Source organism: Lepus europaeus, chromosome 16 (assembly GCF_033115175.1).
Source record: "Lepus europaeus isolate LE1 chromosome 16, mLepTim1.pri, whole genome shotgun sequence".
In the NCBI taxonomy this organism is placed as follows: Eukaryota; Metazoa; Chordata; class Mammalia; order Lagomorpha; family Leporidae; genus Lepus; species Lepus europaeus.
In genome coordinates this window covers 48,531,505-48,549,799 of record NC_084842.1, presented here as the reverse complement: position 1 = coordinate 48,549,799, position 18,295 = coordinate 48,531,505, and the positions used below count along the sequence as shown (strand labels likewise).

Genomic DNA, 18,295 nt, shown 5'->3' with positions numbered 1-18,295 from the left:
CAACCGGAAGCCAGGAGCCAAGAACTTCTTCTGTGTCTCCCATGTGGGCATAGGGGCCCAAGCACTTGGGCCATCCTCCACTGCTTTCCCAGGCCATAGCAGAGAGCTGGATCAGAAGTGGAAAAGCCGGGCCTCTAACTGGTGCTCATATGGGATGCTGGTACTGCAGGTGGCAGCTTTACCCACTATACCACAGCACTGGCCCTGAAATTTTTTATTTTTGCCTTCACTTACTACTTCTTTCATGGTCTTTCTTTCTTTCTTTCTTTCAGTTTATTTATTTATCTGAAAGGCAGAGTTACAGAGAGGCAGAGGTAGAGAGAGAGAGAGAATCTTCCATCCACTAGTTCACTCCCCAACTGCGCTGATCTGAAGCCAGGCACCAGGAGCTTCTTCCAGATCTCCCATGCCGGTTCAGGGGCCCAAGGACTTGGGACATCTACTGCTTTCCCATGCCATGGCAGAGAGCTGGATTGGAAGTGGAGCAGCTGGGACTCGAACTAGTGCCCATATGGGATGCCAGCACTGCAAGTGGAGGCTCTACCCTCTATACCACAGTGCCAGCACCTCATGGTCTTTCTTTATATAGATCTGATTTTCAGGCCCAAATAACTTTTTTCCTTTTCTCCAAAGAATTTCTTTAAAACATGTTTTGTGGGGCTGGCACTGCGGCACAGTGGGTTAAAGCCCCATCCTGCAGTGCTGGCATCCCATATGGATGCCGGTTCTAGTCTCAGCTTCTCCTCTTCCAATCCAGCTCTCTGTTATGGCCTGGGAAAGCAGCAGAGGATGGTCCAAGTCCTTGGCCCCCTGCAAGCACTTGGGAGACCCAAAATAAGCTCCTGGCTCCTGGCTTCGATTTGGCCCGGCTCCAGCCATTACAGCCATTTGGGGAGTGAACCAGCAGATGACCTTTCTCTCTCTCTCCCTCTCTCTGTAACTCTGTCTTCCAAATAAATAAAATAAGTCTTAGAAAAAATTCTATAAAAAATTTCTTCGGAGCCGGCGCTGTGGCATAATGGGTGAGGCCACCACCTGCAGTACTGGCATCCCATATGGGCACCGGTTCAAGTCCTGGCTGCTCCACTTCCAATCCAGCTCTGTGCTATGGCCTGGGAAAGCAGTGAAAGATGGCTCAAGTCCTTGAGCCCGCACCCGCATAGGAGAGCCAGAGGAAGCTCCTGGCTCCTGGCTTCAGATCAGCGCAGCTCTAGACATTGCGGCCAATTGGGGAATGAACCAGCGGATGGAAGACCTCTCTCTCTCTCTCTCTCTCTCTCTCTCTCTCTCTGCAGCTCTGACTTTCAAATAAATAAATCTTTTTTTTTTTTTTTTTTGACAGGCAGAGTTAGTGAGAGAGACAGAGAGAAAGGTCTTCCTTTTCCGTTGGTTCACCCCCCAATGACTGCTGCGGCCGGCACACTGCAGCCAGTGCACCACGCTGATCCTGATCCGAAGGCAGGAGCCAGGTGCTTCTCCTGGTCTCCCGTGCGGGTGCAGGGCCCAACCACTTGGGCCATCCTCCACTGCCCTCCCGGGCCACAGCAGAGAGCTGGACTGGAAGAGGAGCAACTGAGACAGAATCTGGCGCCCTGACCGGGACTAGAACCTGGGGTACTAGCGCCGCAGTTGGAGGATTAGCCTGTTGAGCCACAGCGCCGGCCCAAATAAATAAATCTTTTTTAAAAATTCTTGCAAGGGAGAGTCTACTGGTGACAAATTCACTTAATTTTTGTTTATCTGATAGAGCCTTTATTTCTCCTTCTCTTATGATGGGTAATTTTGCTGGATGCAGAATGGTAAGTTAGTTTTTTTTTTTTTCATCATTTAAGTATTTCATTTCATTCTCTTCTTGCTCTCATGGCTTCTGCAGTAAAGTCTAATATCATTATTGCCCTTTCCCTCCTACAGGTAAGATGATTTAAGACTTCCTCTTTATTTTTGGCTTTCTATAGTTTGGATATATTATGCCTAGATTTAGTTTAGTTTTGTTTTTGTTTTTGTTTTTTTGCATGGTGTTCTCTGACTTTCCTGATCACATGCCTTAGGAAATTCTTGATCATTTATTTGAAAGTCAGAGTTACAGAGAGAGGCAGGGCCAGAGAGAGAGAGAGAGAGAGAGAGAGAGGTCTTCCATTCCGCTGATTCACTCCCCAGACGGCTGCAACGGCCAGAGCTGAGCTGATCTGAAGCAAGGAGCCAGGAGCTTCTTCTGGGTCTTCCATGTGGGTGCAGAGGCCCAAGGAGTTGGGCCATCTTTTGCCTTCCCAGGCCATAGCAGAGAGCTGGATCAGAAGAGGAGCAGCCCGGACTCAAACCGGAGCCCATATGGGATGCTGGCACTGCAGGCTGGGGCTTTAACCTGCTACGCCACAGCACCAGCCCCTACTGTAATTCTTAATATCTATTCCTCTATATATACTGTGACCTTTTTCCTCTTGTGGCTTTTAAGATTTTCAAGAATGCAATCATGATGGGCCTTAGTTTCATTTCCTTCTGTTTTCTCTGTGGGGATTGTTGACCTTTTTAAATCCATAGGCTTACAACTGAAGACTGGGTAAAGAAGCTATGGGATACATACACCACGTAATATTACACAGCAGTGAAAAAAAAATCCTGTCGTTTGCAACAAAATGGATGCAACTGGAAAACATTATACTCAGTGAAATAAACCAGTCCCAAAAAGACAAATACAGTATTTTTCCCCTGACCTGTGGTAATAATAGAACACCTACTAGATAATCTATAGAAGTGAAATTGACACTTTGAGACGCAACGACTTTGAACAGCCCTTGTATTGACTGTTGAGGAACAATTTTTTTTCATACTACTTGATGAAATAGGGACCGGCGCCACAGCTCAATAGGCAAATCCTCTGCCTGTGGCACCAGCACACCGGGTTCTAGTCCCGGTCGGGGCGCCGGATTCTATCCCGGTTATCCCTCTTCCAGGCCAGCTCTCTGCTATGGCCCGGGAGTGCAGTGGAGGATGGCCCAAGTGCTTGGGCCCTGCACTCCATGGGAGACCAGGAGAAGCACCTGGCTCTTGCCTTCGGATCAGCGCGGTGCGCCATTGGAGGGTGAACCAACGGCAAAGGAAGACCTTTCTCTCTCTCTCTCTCTCTCACTGTCCACGCTGCCTGTCAAAAAAAAAAAAAAAGTAGTGTAGTGTAGAGTTAATCTTATTTGTATAAAGTTAATTGAAAATAGATCTTAGTAAAAAATAAGAATGGGATAGGAGAGGGAGGAGGAAGAAGGGTAGGAGTGCAGGTGGGCAGGAGGGTAGGGTGAAAAGAATCACTATATTCCTAAATTTGTATTTATGAAATGCATGCAGTTTGTATACCTTAAATAAATGTTTCTAAGTTTAAAAAAAGGTACAAAAATAATAAATCTATGGGTTTATAATTTCATTAAATTTCTTTTTTCAAGTATATATTTTCTCACCCTCCATTTCCTTCTGATACTTTGCTTATATTTTTAGGCCACTTAATATTGTCGCTGCCTCTGTGATTATTTTTAGTCTTCTCTCTGCTTTTCGTTTTGGAGGGTTTATGTAGCCATGTCTCATGTGTACTGTTTTCGGCAATGTTTCAGTCAATCCTATATAATGTACTTTATATTTTTTTAAAAAGAGATTTATTTATTTATTTGAAAGTCAGAGTTACATAGAAAGAGGAGAGGCAGAGAGAGAGAGAGAGAGAGGTCTTTCTTCCACTGGTTGACTCCCCAGTTGGCCACAATAGCCGGAGCTGTGCCAATCTGAAGCCAGGAGATTCTTCCAGGTCTCCCACATGGGTGCAGGGGCCCAAAGACTTGGGCCATCTTCTACTGCTTTCCCAGGCCATAGCAGAGAGCTGGATGGCAAGTGGAGCAGCTGGGGCTCAAACCGGCACCCATATGAGATGCTGGCACTACAGGTGGTGGCTTTACCCATTATGCCACAGCACCAGCCCCTTATTTTAAACATTGTATATTCCATCATTCAAATTTTGATTTGAATCATTTAAAATCTCTTATTTCCCTCTTTTTCCCATCCTTTTTTCCTCTACCCCCTTGGGCACACGGAATACACTTAAAACATCAATACCTGCTAGTTCCCTCATCCACGTGCTCACAGCTGTGTTTCTGTGGTTGACTTCCCACTCCTGGGTTGTATTTTGCTGTTTCTTTCCATCATCGTCTGAGGATACTGCCTGAGGTCTTTCTACCCTGCCTCGTAGGAGCAGAAACACCTCCTGTCCTGCGAAAGCTCAACAAATTGTTGCACCTGCTTTTCCAGTGGTTCTTGCCATACATAGCCTTAGTGTTCTTCTCACACGCATGTGAAAATCAGCGCTCAGCTAAACATTCAGGGAGACCCCCTCCAGACCTCTGAAGCTCTCCTACACAGTCTCCTCTTCTCTGCACCACCCTCCCTGAACCCAGAATTCTGTCTCTTCAACTCCTCAGGACCCCTGGTCTCTGTTTTGGTTTCCCTTCCATGTGCCATGGTCTGGAACCTTTTCCAGACACTGAGCAGAGGAACTTACTGGGTTTCCCTTATTTGTTTGTCTTTCCCTGGATTGCTGTCCTACACTGTCTATTGTCCAGTGTATGAAAACTCTTGTTCCATGTACTTCATCCAGTTTTGTGGTCATTTAAGTTGGGAAGGTAAATCTGATTCCTGCTACTCCATCATTGGCAGAAGTAGAAATCTCTGTAATTTAAGGGCTACTTTTCTTACACTTGACATTGTTTGTTTGCATCCAACCTCATTTTATTTAATCCCTAAACCCTGTGAAGAATTAAGCAATGAATGACATCCTAGAGAAGGCCTTAGACGGAGTCATTTTACCAGTTCTGCAACTCACTCCTGTCATTTAATTTCTATGAGCCTCAGTTCTTCATCTACAAAATTGGGGTAATAATAGCATATACCTTCCCTGCTTTCCTTAAAAGATGTTTGAAAATAAAAAGACCTAGGACATGCAAATTATACTGATGCATGTAAACAAGACTGCGATTAGTACTGCTTGGAGCACCATGTTCACTGGATCAGAAGCGCAAAGGATGATCCTGTCCGCAAGCCAGCTGCAGCAAGGCTTAGAAACCATTTTCTCTACCTGCGCTTCAATTCTTTTCCAAATACTCTCAACGACCTCCTCCAGTTCCCATACATAGAACCCTGTAAATTCCAATTCATTGTGTGAATCCGTAACTCATTAAGTTCTGTTTGAAAAATGCAAATTCAATATTCAGACATAGCCCAACGCTTTAAATTGCTTTATAGCTGCAAACATATCGTGTGCCTCTGGGTTGTTCATCTTAAAAATGAAATTCCTGTTATTTTATTTCCATCAGTTTCTTTGGGGTAATTTTTCTTATGAACGTGTGTGTGGAAGGAAGGCATGAAGAAGGTGACAGGGTTCTTTATCTGAACATTGGCTTTGGGGTGGGAAACACTGTTCCAGGTCCCTTAGTTCTGCTTCTCTCCACCATTTCACACACACCTCCTGGTGGCTCTAAAACATGGCCAGAGCTCTGACACTCCCTAGCTCTAGAACTTAGGGTCTGTTTCCCTCCCCTTGAACCTAGCCAGACTTGTCACTGCTTCTACCAAAGAGCATTGTTCAGAGGGGTTCTCCAGTGCCCTGTGAGCCCACGTCATAGAAGTCTGTGCCGCTTCTGCCTTGCTTGTGCAAACACTGATTCTTTCAGCCTGGAGTTGACGTGTAAGCGGTCCATTTGCTCTGAGGCCACCAGGCTACAGGAAGCCAAGGCCATCTAGCGAAGCTATGGAAAAACACTCCAGTCAGCAGGCCTGGCTTAGTCCTCCCTTTGAGTCATCTCAGCCCTGGTGCAGGACATGTGGGTGCAGAAGCCTCTGGATGCTTCTGGCTCCTGGCCCTTCAAGTGACTTCTGGTCACTCATATCTTTCCAGTTAAGACTTCGGACGTCATGAAGGAGCCACAGGCCATCCTTGCCCTGTACCATCTAAATTCCTGAGCCACAGAATCAGTGAGAAAGATAGTTGTGTGAGCTGCAGAGTTTGGGGTAGTTTGTGGTACAGCCACTGATAACTAGAGCTCATTCCTCCCAAGGCACTCTCAGGTGCTGGCAGCATTTCTGGAACAATTCAAGGACCAATTTCAACAGGTTGTCCAGGGGACCTCGGTGAACTCAGGGGCGTGTTGTGCAGGATGTCTGCCGAAGGCACCTAAGACTGCTGAGACATGGCAGCTGTCTGAACGCGAAACCAGGAGCGAGCAAACAGGCTCTCTCCACGTGGGCATGTAGGGCAGGAACAAGACGCTGTGTCTCTCTGACACTTGTAGTGGCTCTGGGCAACTCACGTCAGTGCTTGTGGGAGGAGAGGCTCCAAGGGCAGCCTTCCCTTCCCCGACCCAGCCAGCCCATTGCACGCTGTGCCCTCCTCTCCTCCTGCTTTCCTGCACCTTCCCCCTTGTATCAAAATATAAAGCATTGCTTTGGGTTCTGGAGTGTCAAAATGAATGCGTATGAATCACGCCTTCTAATTTCTGTGTCCTCATGCTTTGACATCTGAGCCTTGCTGATCCTGGAAGGACCGTCCCTCCCAGAATTAGCCAATCCCTGGAGATGTAAACAGCTCACCTGTGAGTGTGCTTTTCCGAGACAGACCAACCAATCCAGAGCCCACACCCCAGCCACCCCCTTTGTCAGGCTCCAGGTCACTGTGGTTCCAGACAATGAGGGGCAGCCCTGTGCCCAGAGTCTTCTGCAGCCATTCACCCCAACTCACGCCAGCCTGCTCACCCTGCCTGCCTTCTCTGTTTCTTCCAACAAGAACCACAACAGAGACCTCGCCACAGTAATCCCCTCTCCCTCTGCCTCCTGACTGGCTTCCCAGGGTACAGATGCCCCCTCCTCTTGACAAGTGTAACAAGCTCTCTTTTCCATGACAGTAGTCTTCTAATCTGAACTAAGCAGAACTACACTCAGTCCCTGTTCTAAGGGAACTTAAGCTTTAGTGGTGTTGACAGCCTTAACAGGAGCAGGGCTGGGCACATTCTATGTCATGACAGGAGCCCTACTTTTGCTAGTGTGTTCACTTTGTGAAAACTCAGCCAGCATGCACCATCGGTACAGATACGTTGTACTTCCATTAACATTTTATTTAAAACACACACACACACACATAATAATAGTTTAAAATCTACCAACTGGGGCCAGCATCATGACACAGCAAGTTGAGCTGCCTGTGATGCCAGCATCACATATATTAGACGGCTGGTTTGAGTCCTGGCTGTTCCACTTCTGATCCAGCTCCCTGCTAATACACCTGGGAAAGAAGCCAAAGATGGCGCAAGTGCTTGGGGCCCTACCACCCACATGAGCGACCCAGGTGGAGTTCTGAGCTCCTGCCTTCAGCCTGGCCCAGCCCTGGCTGTTGCAGCCATTTAGGGAGTAAACCAGAAGATGGAAGATTCTTTCTCTCTCTCTCTCTCTCTCTCTCCCCCCCGTCTTCCTCTCTCTCTGTGACTCTGCTTTTAAAGTAAACAAAATAAACATATTTTAAAAAATCTACCCTTTAGACAATCTCAAAAGCTAAGCAAGTAAGTATGCATGTCTTGTTCACTGATGACAGAATTCTCCGTGATCAGATCCTTATCAGGGCTGCCTCATAACGCCAGTCATTGCCATGACACTGTTTACCCAGCGATTGGACGTGTGTGCAGATGGCCTAGGAAGACTTATTTCCCTTGATGTGTCAGTTTCACTTCCCAGGCATTTGGAAAGCGGAGATAATAGGACAAAGAGAAAGACATAAACCCCCCTGAACAGCCATTTGTTTTTCTTGTAATTTGTTGAGATTTTTCCACCAAAATTTGAAAGCTTAGCCCCTGGCCCATTAAATAAAATCATTTCTGCACAATAATCTGACACACGTGCCCCCTGAAAACAAGAGTATTGGTTGTTCAGGGAGGAAGAAAGTGCAGGTAGAAGTCTGTTCTTGGTCTGGACACTTAGTGCAAGGGAGAAGCGAGCACACATCACAGAAACAGCATCAGCACTCAGTCTCAGAGCTGCACAGCCTGCATCTCAGGGCCTCAGTGATGCTCTTGACCGTGTGACTTAACCGGTTAAGTGACTTGCTAAAATCTGTACAACCAGTTCAGGCAGGTCCGACTGGACTTAGGGATTCTGGTCCAAGTCCGCGTTCTTTCCACCTTGAACTCCACTGGCATCTGCTGGGAGATGTGATTAGTCAGGCAGGTTCTAGGGGAGCTTGCATACATGTGTGCACAGGGGGCATTCTGCAAGAACCAGGGAACAAAAAAAAAAAAAAAAAAAAAAAAAACACCCTGTGCTTCTGTACGCTGGTATTTTCTTGCTAATAAGCCACGCCTACAAAACAGGAGTCCCCAGGGCTGGTGAGAAGCCCTTGCCTGGGGCTGGGGCATTCTGGTGAGGGGGTACTGGAAAGCTTCTTGGGTGCACAGGGACAGCAGCAAAGGTCTGAGGGCAAGAGATGAGTGTTCCGTTGCCTGTTCTGCCACTTGCAGCCTGCCTCTCTGGGAAATGGCTTAATACCAAAACTCAGGGTGGACTTCAGGTTGGGTGGCATCAGGGGTGAGCAGTGAATGGGACCCTGCTTTGCAAAGACAGTCCGTCAAGCACAAACAAATTGCTAAGAACAGAGACAATGATCATCAGGACTTCAATTTCCATGCTGGTGCAAAACACTTGGGTGACTGGTAAAGATTCCCACCTCCAGCCTGGTTGTGCCTTTTAGCAACAACACAAACACCTGCACCAAACACTGTGGACGCAGCACAGGACTCCAGGAACACAGCCCATGGCCAGCCCTGTGGGCAGTCCCCCAACCTGGCCAGCGCAGCCACTGCCGGGCCCCGTGCTGGGCCCCGGCTCAGAGCCTGGGTCTGCAGTGGTTCCCAATCTGTGCCAAGGAACAAGTCTCGCTCTCCGGCTCCCTCATCCCCAAGGACTGAAATTCCTGTTTGGAGTAGAAGAAGGACCACGCCCTAGAGGAGAGCTTGCTAACTTTTAAAATGTGCACCCACTCTTGATGCTCACATTCCACGTTCTGTTAATGAACACGAGGTGTTTTCACGGTGTCTGGAATCCTGCATGGTCTCGGTCTTCCAGGGCAAGAAGAAGCCGGCTGGGGTCAGGTAAGTGACACTGGCGGGTGAGTTGCACCGACAGTGACTTGGCCATTCCCAACATCAGGTGCTGCGTTCCTGGAAACTTGCTGTTCAGAGAACCGGGGAGCTAAAAAGAAAAAGGGAGGAGGTGTGGGGGGCTGGAGAGAGAAAGGAAGGAACAAGAAAGAAAAAAAAAAAAAAAAGAAGTCATTCAGGAGATGAGTTTTTGAGGACAGCAGGCGTCGGGGGAGGGGGACTCAAGCCTGTGGGGACAGGTCCGTGGCGCGGTGCCCAGTGTGTCCCGCGTGGTCCTGCGGGGACAGCTGTATTCTCCAGCGTCTGCAGGCGCCTCGGTCTCACCCTGCCGCGGGGCAGAACACCGGCAGGATCCAGCATCCGGACGGTTGGGTTGCCGGGGATCCGCCCTTGGGAATCCGCCGCACTGAGCCCCCGAGGTTGCGGACCCGGACGTCTCCCCTGGCTTTGGGTCGCTTGGGGTCTGCGCAGAACTCTGGAAGGACTGGAGCTCGCAGTGACCGTGACCGGAGAAGTGGGGGAGGCACGCGTCCCCTGGCACCTCCTGCAGTAGGGCTGCCTCGCACACGTCTGTCCAGGTGAATAAACTCATCGGTGCAAATTGATAAAGGAATGGCGGAGCGGGGCGGCCAGCCAGCCAGCCAGCGCCCTTGCCCACGTGCGACAGCTTTCGCGCTCCGGGCCGCAACGGTGCCGGCGAGGGGAGGATTGATGCTCTCAGCTCCCAACAGCAGAGGCTCAGCGAGCTTTCTCCAGAACGCAAGAAATCAAACAATGGGAAAGAAACGATCCCAACGCTTATTCTCCCTGCTCCCGCCCCTTTGTTTTCTCCCTTGTCACTGTGGGCCCCTGGAGTTCACCTTGACCCCCTGGAGTTCACCTTGACCACTCTGCGCTCCCTGGCAGGGACTGCGCGCTCGCTCAGGGGCCACAGCGGGCACAGGGGCAGAACGGGGACCTCCTCTGTCCCCTCGAGGTCTTCCCCAAGTCCCCCCTTGGGGACCCTGTCTTGCTCGTCCCCAGAGGGCTCTTCTCTCCGCGGTGGGCACAGCCCTGGCCCCCACTCAGCAGCACTCTGCGCTAGGGCTTTTTCGGGAAGACTTTGTGGCAGAGGTGCGCCACGCTGGAAATGGCCTAGGCGTCCCCGGGTGGGCCAGTCTGCTACACGGCGGATACACCCTCTGCCAACAGCCTTCCGGAGCGGTCCGGCGCCGGGCAATCCCGCCGCGTGGCCTCGGGCCCCAGAAGCGCTCCCAGCGAAGGGCACCCCCCTCCCGGCCAGCGCTGCGCCTGCCCAGCGGCCTTCGCTGCACGCAGCCAGCCTATGAAAGCCGCTGCTGGGGTGCACGGGCCTAGGGCACTGCTGCTGGATCTTGGCTGGAGGAGACGAGGGACCCCTCCAGCAATTTATCTTTTGCGAAAAGCGCATTCTTGAATGAAAATTATCCGAAATAATTTTCCAGAGGCGGGGCTGGTGCTGTGGTGAAGCAGGTAAAGCTCCCGCCTTGGAGGCCGACATCCCATCAGCGCGCCGGTTAGAATCCCGGTTGTTGCATTTCCGATCCAGCTCCCTGCTAATGGCCTGAGGAAGCAGTGGAAGATGGCCCAAGTGCTTGGGCCCCTGCACCCACGTGGGAGAGCCGGATGACGCTCCTGGCTCCTGGCTCCTGGCTTCAGCCTGGCCCAGGTCCGGCTGCTGTGCCACTTGGGGAGTGAACCAGCGGATCAAAGATATCTCCCTCTCTTTCTCTCGCTTGCTCTCTCTCGCTCTCTCTGACTTTTAAATGAATAAATCATTCCTTTTTCAAAAAGAAAAGTCCTAGAGTTTAGAATCAGGACACAAAAGCGGAGCAGCTGCGTTTCTCCACGCTCTCTCCTTAGACCCGGCCCGCGAGCTGCGTGCGCGGCGCCTGCGATCGCGGTCACCGCGGCCGGGACTCGGGATTCGGGGGCTGCACGCACAGCGGCCTTCACGGAGAGTCCGGGCCTTCGCGGCGTTTATCTCACCGCATCGTCAGTCGGTCTTATCACAGTCCCCAGTCCAGGATTAGGAACCGAGGCCCGGCGAGCTCTACGACTTGCCCAGAGTCACGCATTAGGTAACCCAAACACTAGGGCGGGTCCTGCCTGCAAGCCCCAGGCCCTCCTGCAGACACCGCTGCCGCCTCCCAGGGTCACTCGGAGGAGCCCCGCGCAGCGGGTGGCGCTCGGTAAATATTTGCGAATCGGATTCCGGGACGTAAGCCTCCGAGTTTTACACAGTAGGGTGTGCCTCGTACGTCGGCCCGGTCATTTGTTCTCTCGTTTATTCAGCAGTCCCTGAGGGCCTACTGTGTGCCGGTGCCTACGCAGCGCGAGCGCGGGAGTGGCGCGCAACGGCGGTGGGCCCCCAGCCCGCAGCCCCTCGAGTTGCACGCGCGCCGGGTACCCACAGCCGCGTCTCCGCTACCATCTCCCAGGTCGCGTCAAAGCCACAGGGGACGCAGGAGGGTGGGCGCGGCTCCGCGGGTAAAGAGAACAGAACGCGAAGGGAATCCCGAAAGAGAAGCGCTCCGCGGCGAGGGAGCACGGACCCGGGCCCGAGATGGCGGTGCGGGGCGTGCGGGTGACAAGAGGGAGCTCTGAGGGCGGAGGCCCCGCAACGACAGAGCCAGGGGCGGCGGGGGCCCGGGGGCTCGGAACCCAGAGCGGAATGCAACCCCAAGCCTTGGACATTGTCGCCAAGCTGTCGGTGTGCGCGCTCAATCCCCGGCGGCTCGATGGCCGCTCCGGGGCGCTCAGAATCCGCGCCGCGGTGCCCAGGAGTGCGCCAGCGCGGTTTGGGGTCGCCTTTCCGTGGGATTTCCTGCGTCCGAGGAGTGGACGGAGGCTGGCCCCGGGAGGCCGCGGCGGCTCGGGGCAGGGGGCCGGCGCGCGGAGGCCATTGCGGGCCCGCAAAGTGCGGCACCTGCGGCGGGGAGCGGGCGGGGCTCCGCGGACGGGCGGCGGAGACGGAGGGGCGGGCCCGGGGCGGGCGCAGGCGAGAGGCCTCCCCCGCTCTTTCCTCCTCCCCGCAGGTCGGAGCGGGGACGCTGTGGCCGGGACGCAGGGAGGGGGCCTCCGCCGCGATCCAGGGAGGGGCCGGGCCGCCTTGGAGAGTCATTGGAGGACGCGGCTGCCCGAAGCTGATAAATAAGGGGCCGGGCCGCGGCCACCGGCCAACTCGGACGCCCCGACCCGCGCGAGGGCCAGGTCGGCACCGGCCCCGCGAGGCAAAGTCAGGCGACCCCTGGGCGGCCATGGCCTCGCTGCTGGGAGCCTACCCGTGGCCCGAGGGACTCGAGTGCCCAGCTATGGAAGCCGAGCTGTCGGACGGGCTGTCGCCACCGGCCGCCCCGCGCCCCTCGGGAGACAAGGGCTCCGAGAGTCGCATCCGGCGGCCCATGAACGCCTTCATGGTGTGGGCCAAGGACGAGAGGAAACGGCTGGCGGTGCAGAACCCGGACCTGCACAACGCCGAGCTCAGCAAGATGTTGGGTGAGTGAGCGGCCCGGGGGGCTGGGCACGGGCTGGCGGGTAGGCGCGCGGGGCCGCCGTGCCGCGGGGTTGGGCACCGGAGCGAGCGCGGGTGAGTGCTAGGTGCCGGGCGTTCCGAGCAGGCACGCCTGGGCCAGGGCCGAAGTGCAGCCGCGCGGCCGCGGGGACGGGGCCGAGTTCGCGGCCCCATGGCGCAGGGGGGACCCGGCGGCGGCCAGGACGGGGCTGCTGGGCGCCTGCGGCCGGCGCGCTCCGACACGCGGACATGGGGACATCGAGGCCGGGACGATCCAAGCGGGGAAAACCCACCACGCCCCGCACTTTACATTCGGGACCCTCACAGAGGGGATCTAACACAAAGGAAACTGTGATCAACGAATATTCGTGGAGAGGGAACTTAAGGGAACGAATCCCTGCCTTAACGTAATTATTAAGCTAACAACAAAGTCCACCCAAATTAACTTGATTCGTTAGATTGGTGTCTCAGTCGCAAGAGTGTAGACGTGACTGGGTTGCTTGGGGCAGCCAGTGAGGGTCCTGGCGCTGCCCGCAGGCTGCGGCACGGATCCGGCAGGGCCTGGGGACAGGGCCCGGCCGGGCCGCAGGAACCCGGCGTTAGGACGTCGGAACACGCCCGAAACCCGGAGTTCAGGTCGGGGTTGCTTTGCTGTCCGACGTCCGGAGCCCAGTGCTACTCCCCGGCCTCGTTGCCTTTGGAGAAGGCCTTGATTCGTTTTCAGCGGCGAGAACCTCTCGAAGCACAGTGGGTGCGCGGCGCGGGACGTGCGTGGTCACCCCAGGCTGGCCCTTCCCGACCCCACCCGGCCCGGAACCGAGCCCTTCCTTTTTCCGCCGGCGCTCTGGGCTTCTTCCCGGGCCGGAACTGTGTGGAGTGCGAGCTGACGCCCCGGTCTCTGGCGGCTAAAGCTGCGGCCCGAAGAGAGGGCCCTGCCTCCTTCGCTTTAGACAGCCCCTGATGTGGGCAAGGCCCGCTGTGGCGCGCGGGTTCCCAGGGCCTCCTGCCCACCGGTGCTTCGCGCAGCCGGGCGAGCCGTGCCCAGGATGCATTAGTGGACCGGTGCCTTCCTGGGAACAAAATAAGCCTAAAGTTTACAAAGGTGCCTCAAAAAGTTCTTGGAGAATGGAATTGATAGATAAGTTTATTTTCATGCAAAATAAAAAAGTGAACTCATGCATAACATGAAAAAAAAAACTGCCTGGAGTTTTAAATTCCACTTTCCATGGACTTTTTGAAGTACCTTTATGTACTGTATTGGCATAGAAATATATTTATAGATACCACAATAAAACATTTTCTTTGATCTAAAACTCGTATTTATTTCCCGTCAGTTTGTAACACAAATGAAAACTGTTTAGTGCTTGTAGCTATAAGTCCCTTCCGTGAGCCCTGGGCACTGTACCTACTGATGAGGACAGCTGGAAAGAGGAAGGCCGGGGCTGTGACCCCCATAGAACAGGTGTCTGTTACAGGCCCAGGCCAGAGAGGGGAGAAGGGGAAAGGCTGAGGAGCCTTGCCCTGTTGCCTTGAGGCCGTCTGCTTCCAGGAAGAGGGCGAGCCAAGGGACTTCAGGGGACAAGAAACTTGTACCTAGGGGTCAAGAGGAGAGGGGACATTCTGCAGGGAGGCTGCAGCATCATGTTGATTGTTAAGATATGGACCTGGAGCACCTGCTAACTGGGGAGGAGCTACTTCCACCCCACTGACCTTCTCTTTCTCAGCCCTTTCATTTCTGACCTGTGATGTAAGGATGTACATCCCACCATAAACAGCACCGTCTTCAACAGCAGCGTTTCACCAGGTAGCACTAGTAGTTCCAGTATGTTCTGAACGGTGAACCTGGATTTTCTTAGTACTCTAACATCCAGGTACATTTAGAAACCAGAGTCGCATTTTATATTTGCATCACGGGATCTTGGGTCTCTTGCAACAGCTGGAGACCCTGGCTTGCTCCTGAGCTCCATGATTCCAGAGACCCTAACCCTTCAACTCACCCTTTCCAAAGTGACAGCTAATTGTATTCCCTGAATAGTTGTAAATTTCACCCAGGTGAGAGAAAACCTCCTGGAGGCCTGGGCACTGAAAAACACGTGCATAGCTCTGTAGCAGCCCTGGAGATATGGCCCCTTTCCTTACAGGCATGGGCCCTGGGCTGGTGGGCCTTGAACCTACATTAGAGCCGTTGGGGATCGCGTTATAGCCGTAGTATCCTGAGCCCATCTTGGGAGGTGACAATGCCAGGGGACCAGAAGTGCCCCCGAGGAAACGCTCCATGCAGAGGGATTTGCAGTGGACACTGGGAGATGGAGAGATGCCTACGTGCCTTGCAGAGTGGCAGGCAGATGAGGACCAAGGACTAGCAAATCAAGTGCCAGCAGCCTTTGAGCTCCAAGGGGTTACCAGGGTGGGCTGCCCCTTACCGAGGGAGTTCCAAGTTGCTTAGTGTCACGGTATCTTTATTTTACAGTGAGACACCCATGACGGTTAAGGGATTTGCTTCTGTATGCAAAGGTAGTGGCTGAGCCAGTGCCCCGCCTCGGTCAGAGGGTCCTAAGTAGGCTGAAGGGGGTGGCTCATGGGTACTTCAGTGTGTGTGTGTTCGAGTGCATGTGTGTGCACACCGGCAGTGCGGGCAGATCCCAGCATTCTGGCCGCGGCCAGGTCCCTGTGCGGAGGGCGCCTATTTGACCTTCAGAGGTTAAGGATGAGTCATTTGTTAGTCCCGGAGAGTGAAACGATGGACGGAGTGGTTCCCTCCCGGGAAGGGCTGTGAGACAGATAGCATTAGGAAGTACTAGAGTATCCCTTGCTAAGAGCAGCGGTCACCCACAGAGCAGGGGCTTCTCACCAAAGTGCACAGACCAGTAGAACTGACCCACCCGCAAAGGGTAAAAAGAGCCCTCATCCATGTTGTGGTTGTTGGGTGTTTGTTTTTTTTCCCTGCTGCTGAGTTGGGGCAGGTGGGCCTTTCGCTGAGATTCCAGAAGTTTGTAGCAGGGGTGTCATCGGGCGGGTTGTATGTTCGAGGAGATGTATCTTGGTGCGCACTTTGCATGAAAAGGCGGGGCGAGATGCAAGCAGGAAATGTTGGCCCGACTGTGCGGGTGAGCGGGCGTGTGTGCAGGATCTGGGCTCGGAAGAGGTGTGCCCGGATCCTCTGTGGCCATGACAGGGGACTGGAGGCGGAGCGGGGCACAGAGGCACAGGGTTTGTATGTGCGTGCCTGCGTGTGTGATGTTCGGAGGCACGGGTCTGGGACTTGTGCCCCGGCCGCCCCCGCAGCATAGGTGCTGAGCGCGGCCTTCTCTGACTTGTGTGCGCAGGGAAGTCGTGGAAGGCGCTGACCCTGTCGCAGAAGAGGCCCTACGTGGACGAGGCGGAGCGCCTGCGCCTGCAGCACATGCAGGACTACCCCAACTACAAGTACCGGCCCCGCAGGAAGAAGCAGGCCAAGCGCCTCTGCAAACGCGTGGACCCCGGCTTCCTCCTGAGCTCGCTCTCGAGAGACCAGAACGCCCTGCCCGAGAAGAGGAGCAGCAGCGGCGGCGGCAGCGGCCGGGGCGCGCTGGGGGAGAAGGAGGACAGGGGTGAGTACTCCCCGGACGCAGCCCTGCCCAGCCTCCAGGGCTGCTACCACGAGGGCCCTGCTGGTGGCGCCGGCGCCCCCGGCAGCGCGGACGCCTACCCCTACGGGCTGCCCACGCCCCCGGAGATGTCGCCCCTGGACGTGCTGGAGCCGGAGCAGACCTTCTTCTCCTCCCCCTGCCAGGAGGAGCACGCCCACCCCCGCCGGCTCCCCCACCTACCAGGGCCCCCTTACTCACCACCGGAGTATGCCCCCAGCCCCCTCCACTGCAGCCACCCCCTGGGCTCCCTGGCCCTTAGCCAGGCCCCGGGAGTCTCCATGTTGTCCCCCGTACCTGGCTGTCCCCCATCTCCTGCCTATTACTCGCCTGCCACCTACCACTCTCTGCCCTCCAACCTCCACGCCCACCTGGGCCAACTCTCTCCGCCTCCGGAGCACCCTGGCTTCGATGCCCTGGATCAGCTGAGCCAGGTAGAACTGCTGGGGGACATGGATCGCAATGAGTTCGACCAGTATTTGAACACCCCTGGCCACCCGGACTCGGCCACAGGGGCCACGGCCCTCAGTGGCCACACCTCGCTCTCCCAGGTGACCCCAGCAGGCCCTACAGAGACCAGCCTCATCTCCGTCCTGGCTGATGCCACGGCTGCCTACTACAACAGCTACAGTGTATCCTAGAACGCAGGCGGCGGAGCCCTGGCAGCCGAGCCAGCGGAGCAGAGACTACAGTGCCACCAGCTTTCCTCCAGGCGCGCTGCAACGGGCAGGCTGGACTCGTCCTGCTCTGGGAACTGCTCTGCTGGTCCTAGTGCCCCTTCACCCTTCACACCTCACCCCTTCCACTCCTTGCAACCCGTGGTTTGAGTATGTTCCCTCCAATGAGTGTTGGCGGGCTACACCCCGACTGGGTGCCTCCGGTCTCCCAGGAGAATTTTCCCTGCCCTGCGTTCCTTGTCCCAGTCCTTGAAACCACTGGAGAGAAGGCCCACGGCGTTCGAATCTCTCCTGTTTCTGACACAACCGCACCTGATCCGTGCTGCTGCAGGTGAGAAGAGCTCTGGGCTGGGAGCCAGGGGTCTGGGGTCCAGTCTGTGTTCAGTCTCAGACACTGGCGAGACGCCCACACACCTCTGCTCCCCTTCTGCTGGTTCGGCCCTCTGTCAGGTGGGGACAGAGTCGACAGCCCATGCGCCCATGGTTTGCTGGAACTCCGAGTGATGCCGAAAAGATGTCTGAGCCCTGGCCCCACCCCAAACATTTCCATCCTCCCCAAACCTCCTGTGAAGGAGCGCAGCTAACAGCAAGCTGGAAGCCAGTTGTTGGTCTTTCGACGTCAGCATACTATTGCCTGTATGAAATATGTGTTTTATATATCCTTGTATTATTTTCACCTTATATTTTGTATTGTTGACAGATCCTTTTATTTCCTCCCAAGAAGTCTTCATATACAATCACGTATAAGACATGATTAATCTTGATGCTATTACTGTATATGCCGTTTGGTAATAAATAGTAACTTGTTGATGATATAATTGGTGCACAGTCCAGGATGTGTATTAATAATCTTGTCAAACAGTGTCACAGACATTAAGCTAAACTGTTCCTTTTTTTTTTTTTTTTTGATAAGAGCTACACATGCTTTGGAACGGTTGTAGATATTGATTTGTCAAAAATATTTAATTTAAATAAACATTTTTGTACCATGACCATTTTATCAATTGAAATAGAGCTTTGCAAGAAGTGAACAAGCAGACCATTGATAGCGTGGCCAAAGCTGTTTGTAGCGTTAGCCAACATGTTTTCTGCAGCGACCTGTGTACTTTGAAAAGCTGTTGTCTTGCAGGAGTGGTTTATCCTATTTTCAGTTATGGTACAGAGGTAAATCCCAACTTTGTACACTGAAAAGCGCTGCTAGCATTGACGTCAGAGGAAAATCCCAACTCAGAGTCTGCGCGAAGAACGCTTTCCTCCTGGGGGCCTTTGCAGCTGTAAAGCAGAATGAAGCGT

At 53.9% G+C, this 18,295-nt stretch overlaps 1 protein-coding gene across 1 annotated transcript; it reads left to right on the top strand.

Moving 5' to 3' along the window:
- Nucleotides 1-12,384: 12,384 nt before the first annotated feature.
- Nucleotides 12,385-17,915, top strand: SOX7 (SRY-box transcription factor 7). The gene is made up of 2 exons (XM_062213105.1): nt 12,385-12,683; nt 16,026-17,915. Exons 1-2 carry the CDS (start codon nt 12,446-12,448, stop codon nt 16,964-16,966), a joined length of 1,179 nt encoding a protein of 392 aa, XP_062069089.1. The 5' UTR covers nt 12,385-12,445; the 3' UTR covers nt 16,967-17,915.
- Nucleotides 17,916-18,295: the final 380 nt, after the last annotated feature.

Excerpts from the sequence above, each read along its gene's own strand:
- SOX7 (XM_062213105.1), top strand. The coding sequence starts at position 12,446 with ATGGCCTCGCTGCTGGGAGCCTACCCGTGGCCCGAGGGACTCGAGTGC. Across the intron at positions 12,684-16,025 it reads CGAGCTCAGCAAGATGTTGG|GGAAGTCGTGGAAGGCGCTG; the intron begins GTGAGTGAGCGG and ends TTGTGTGCGCAG.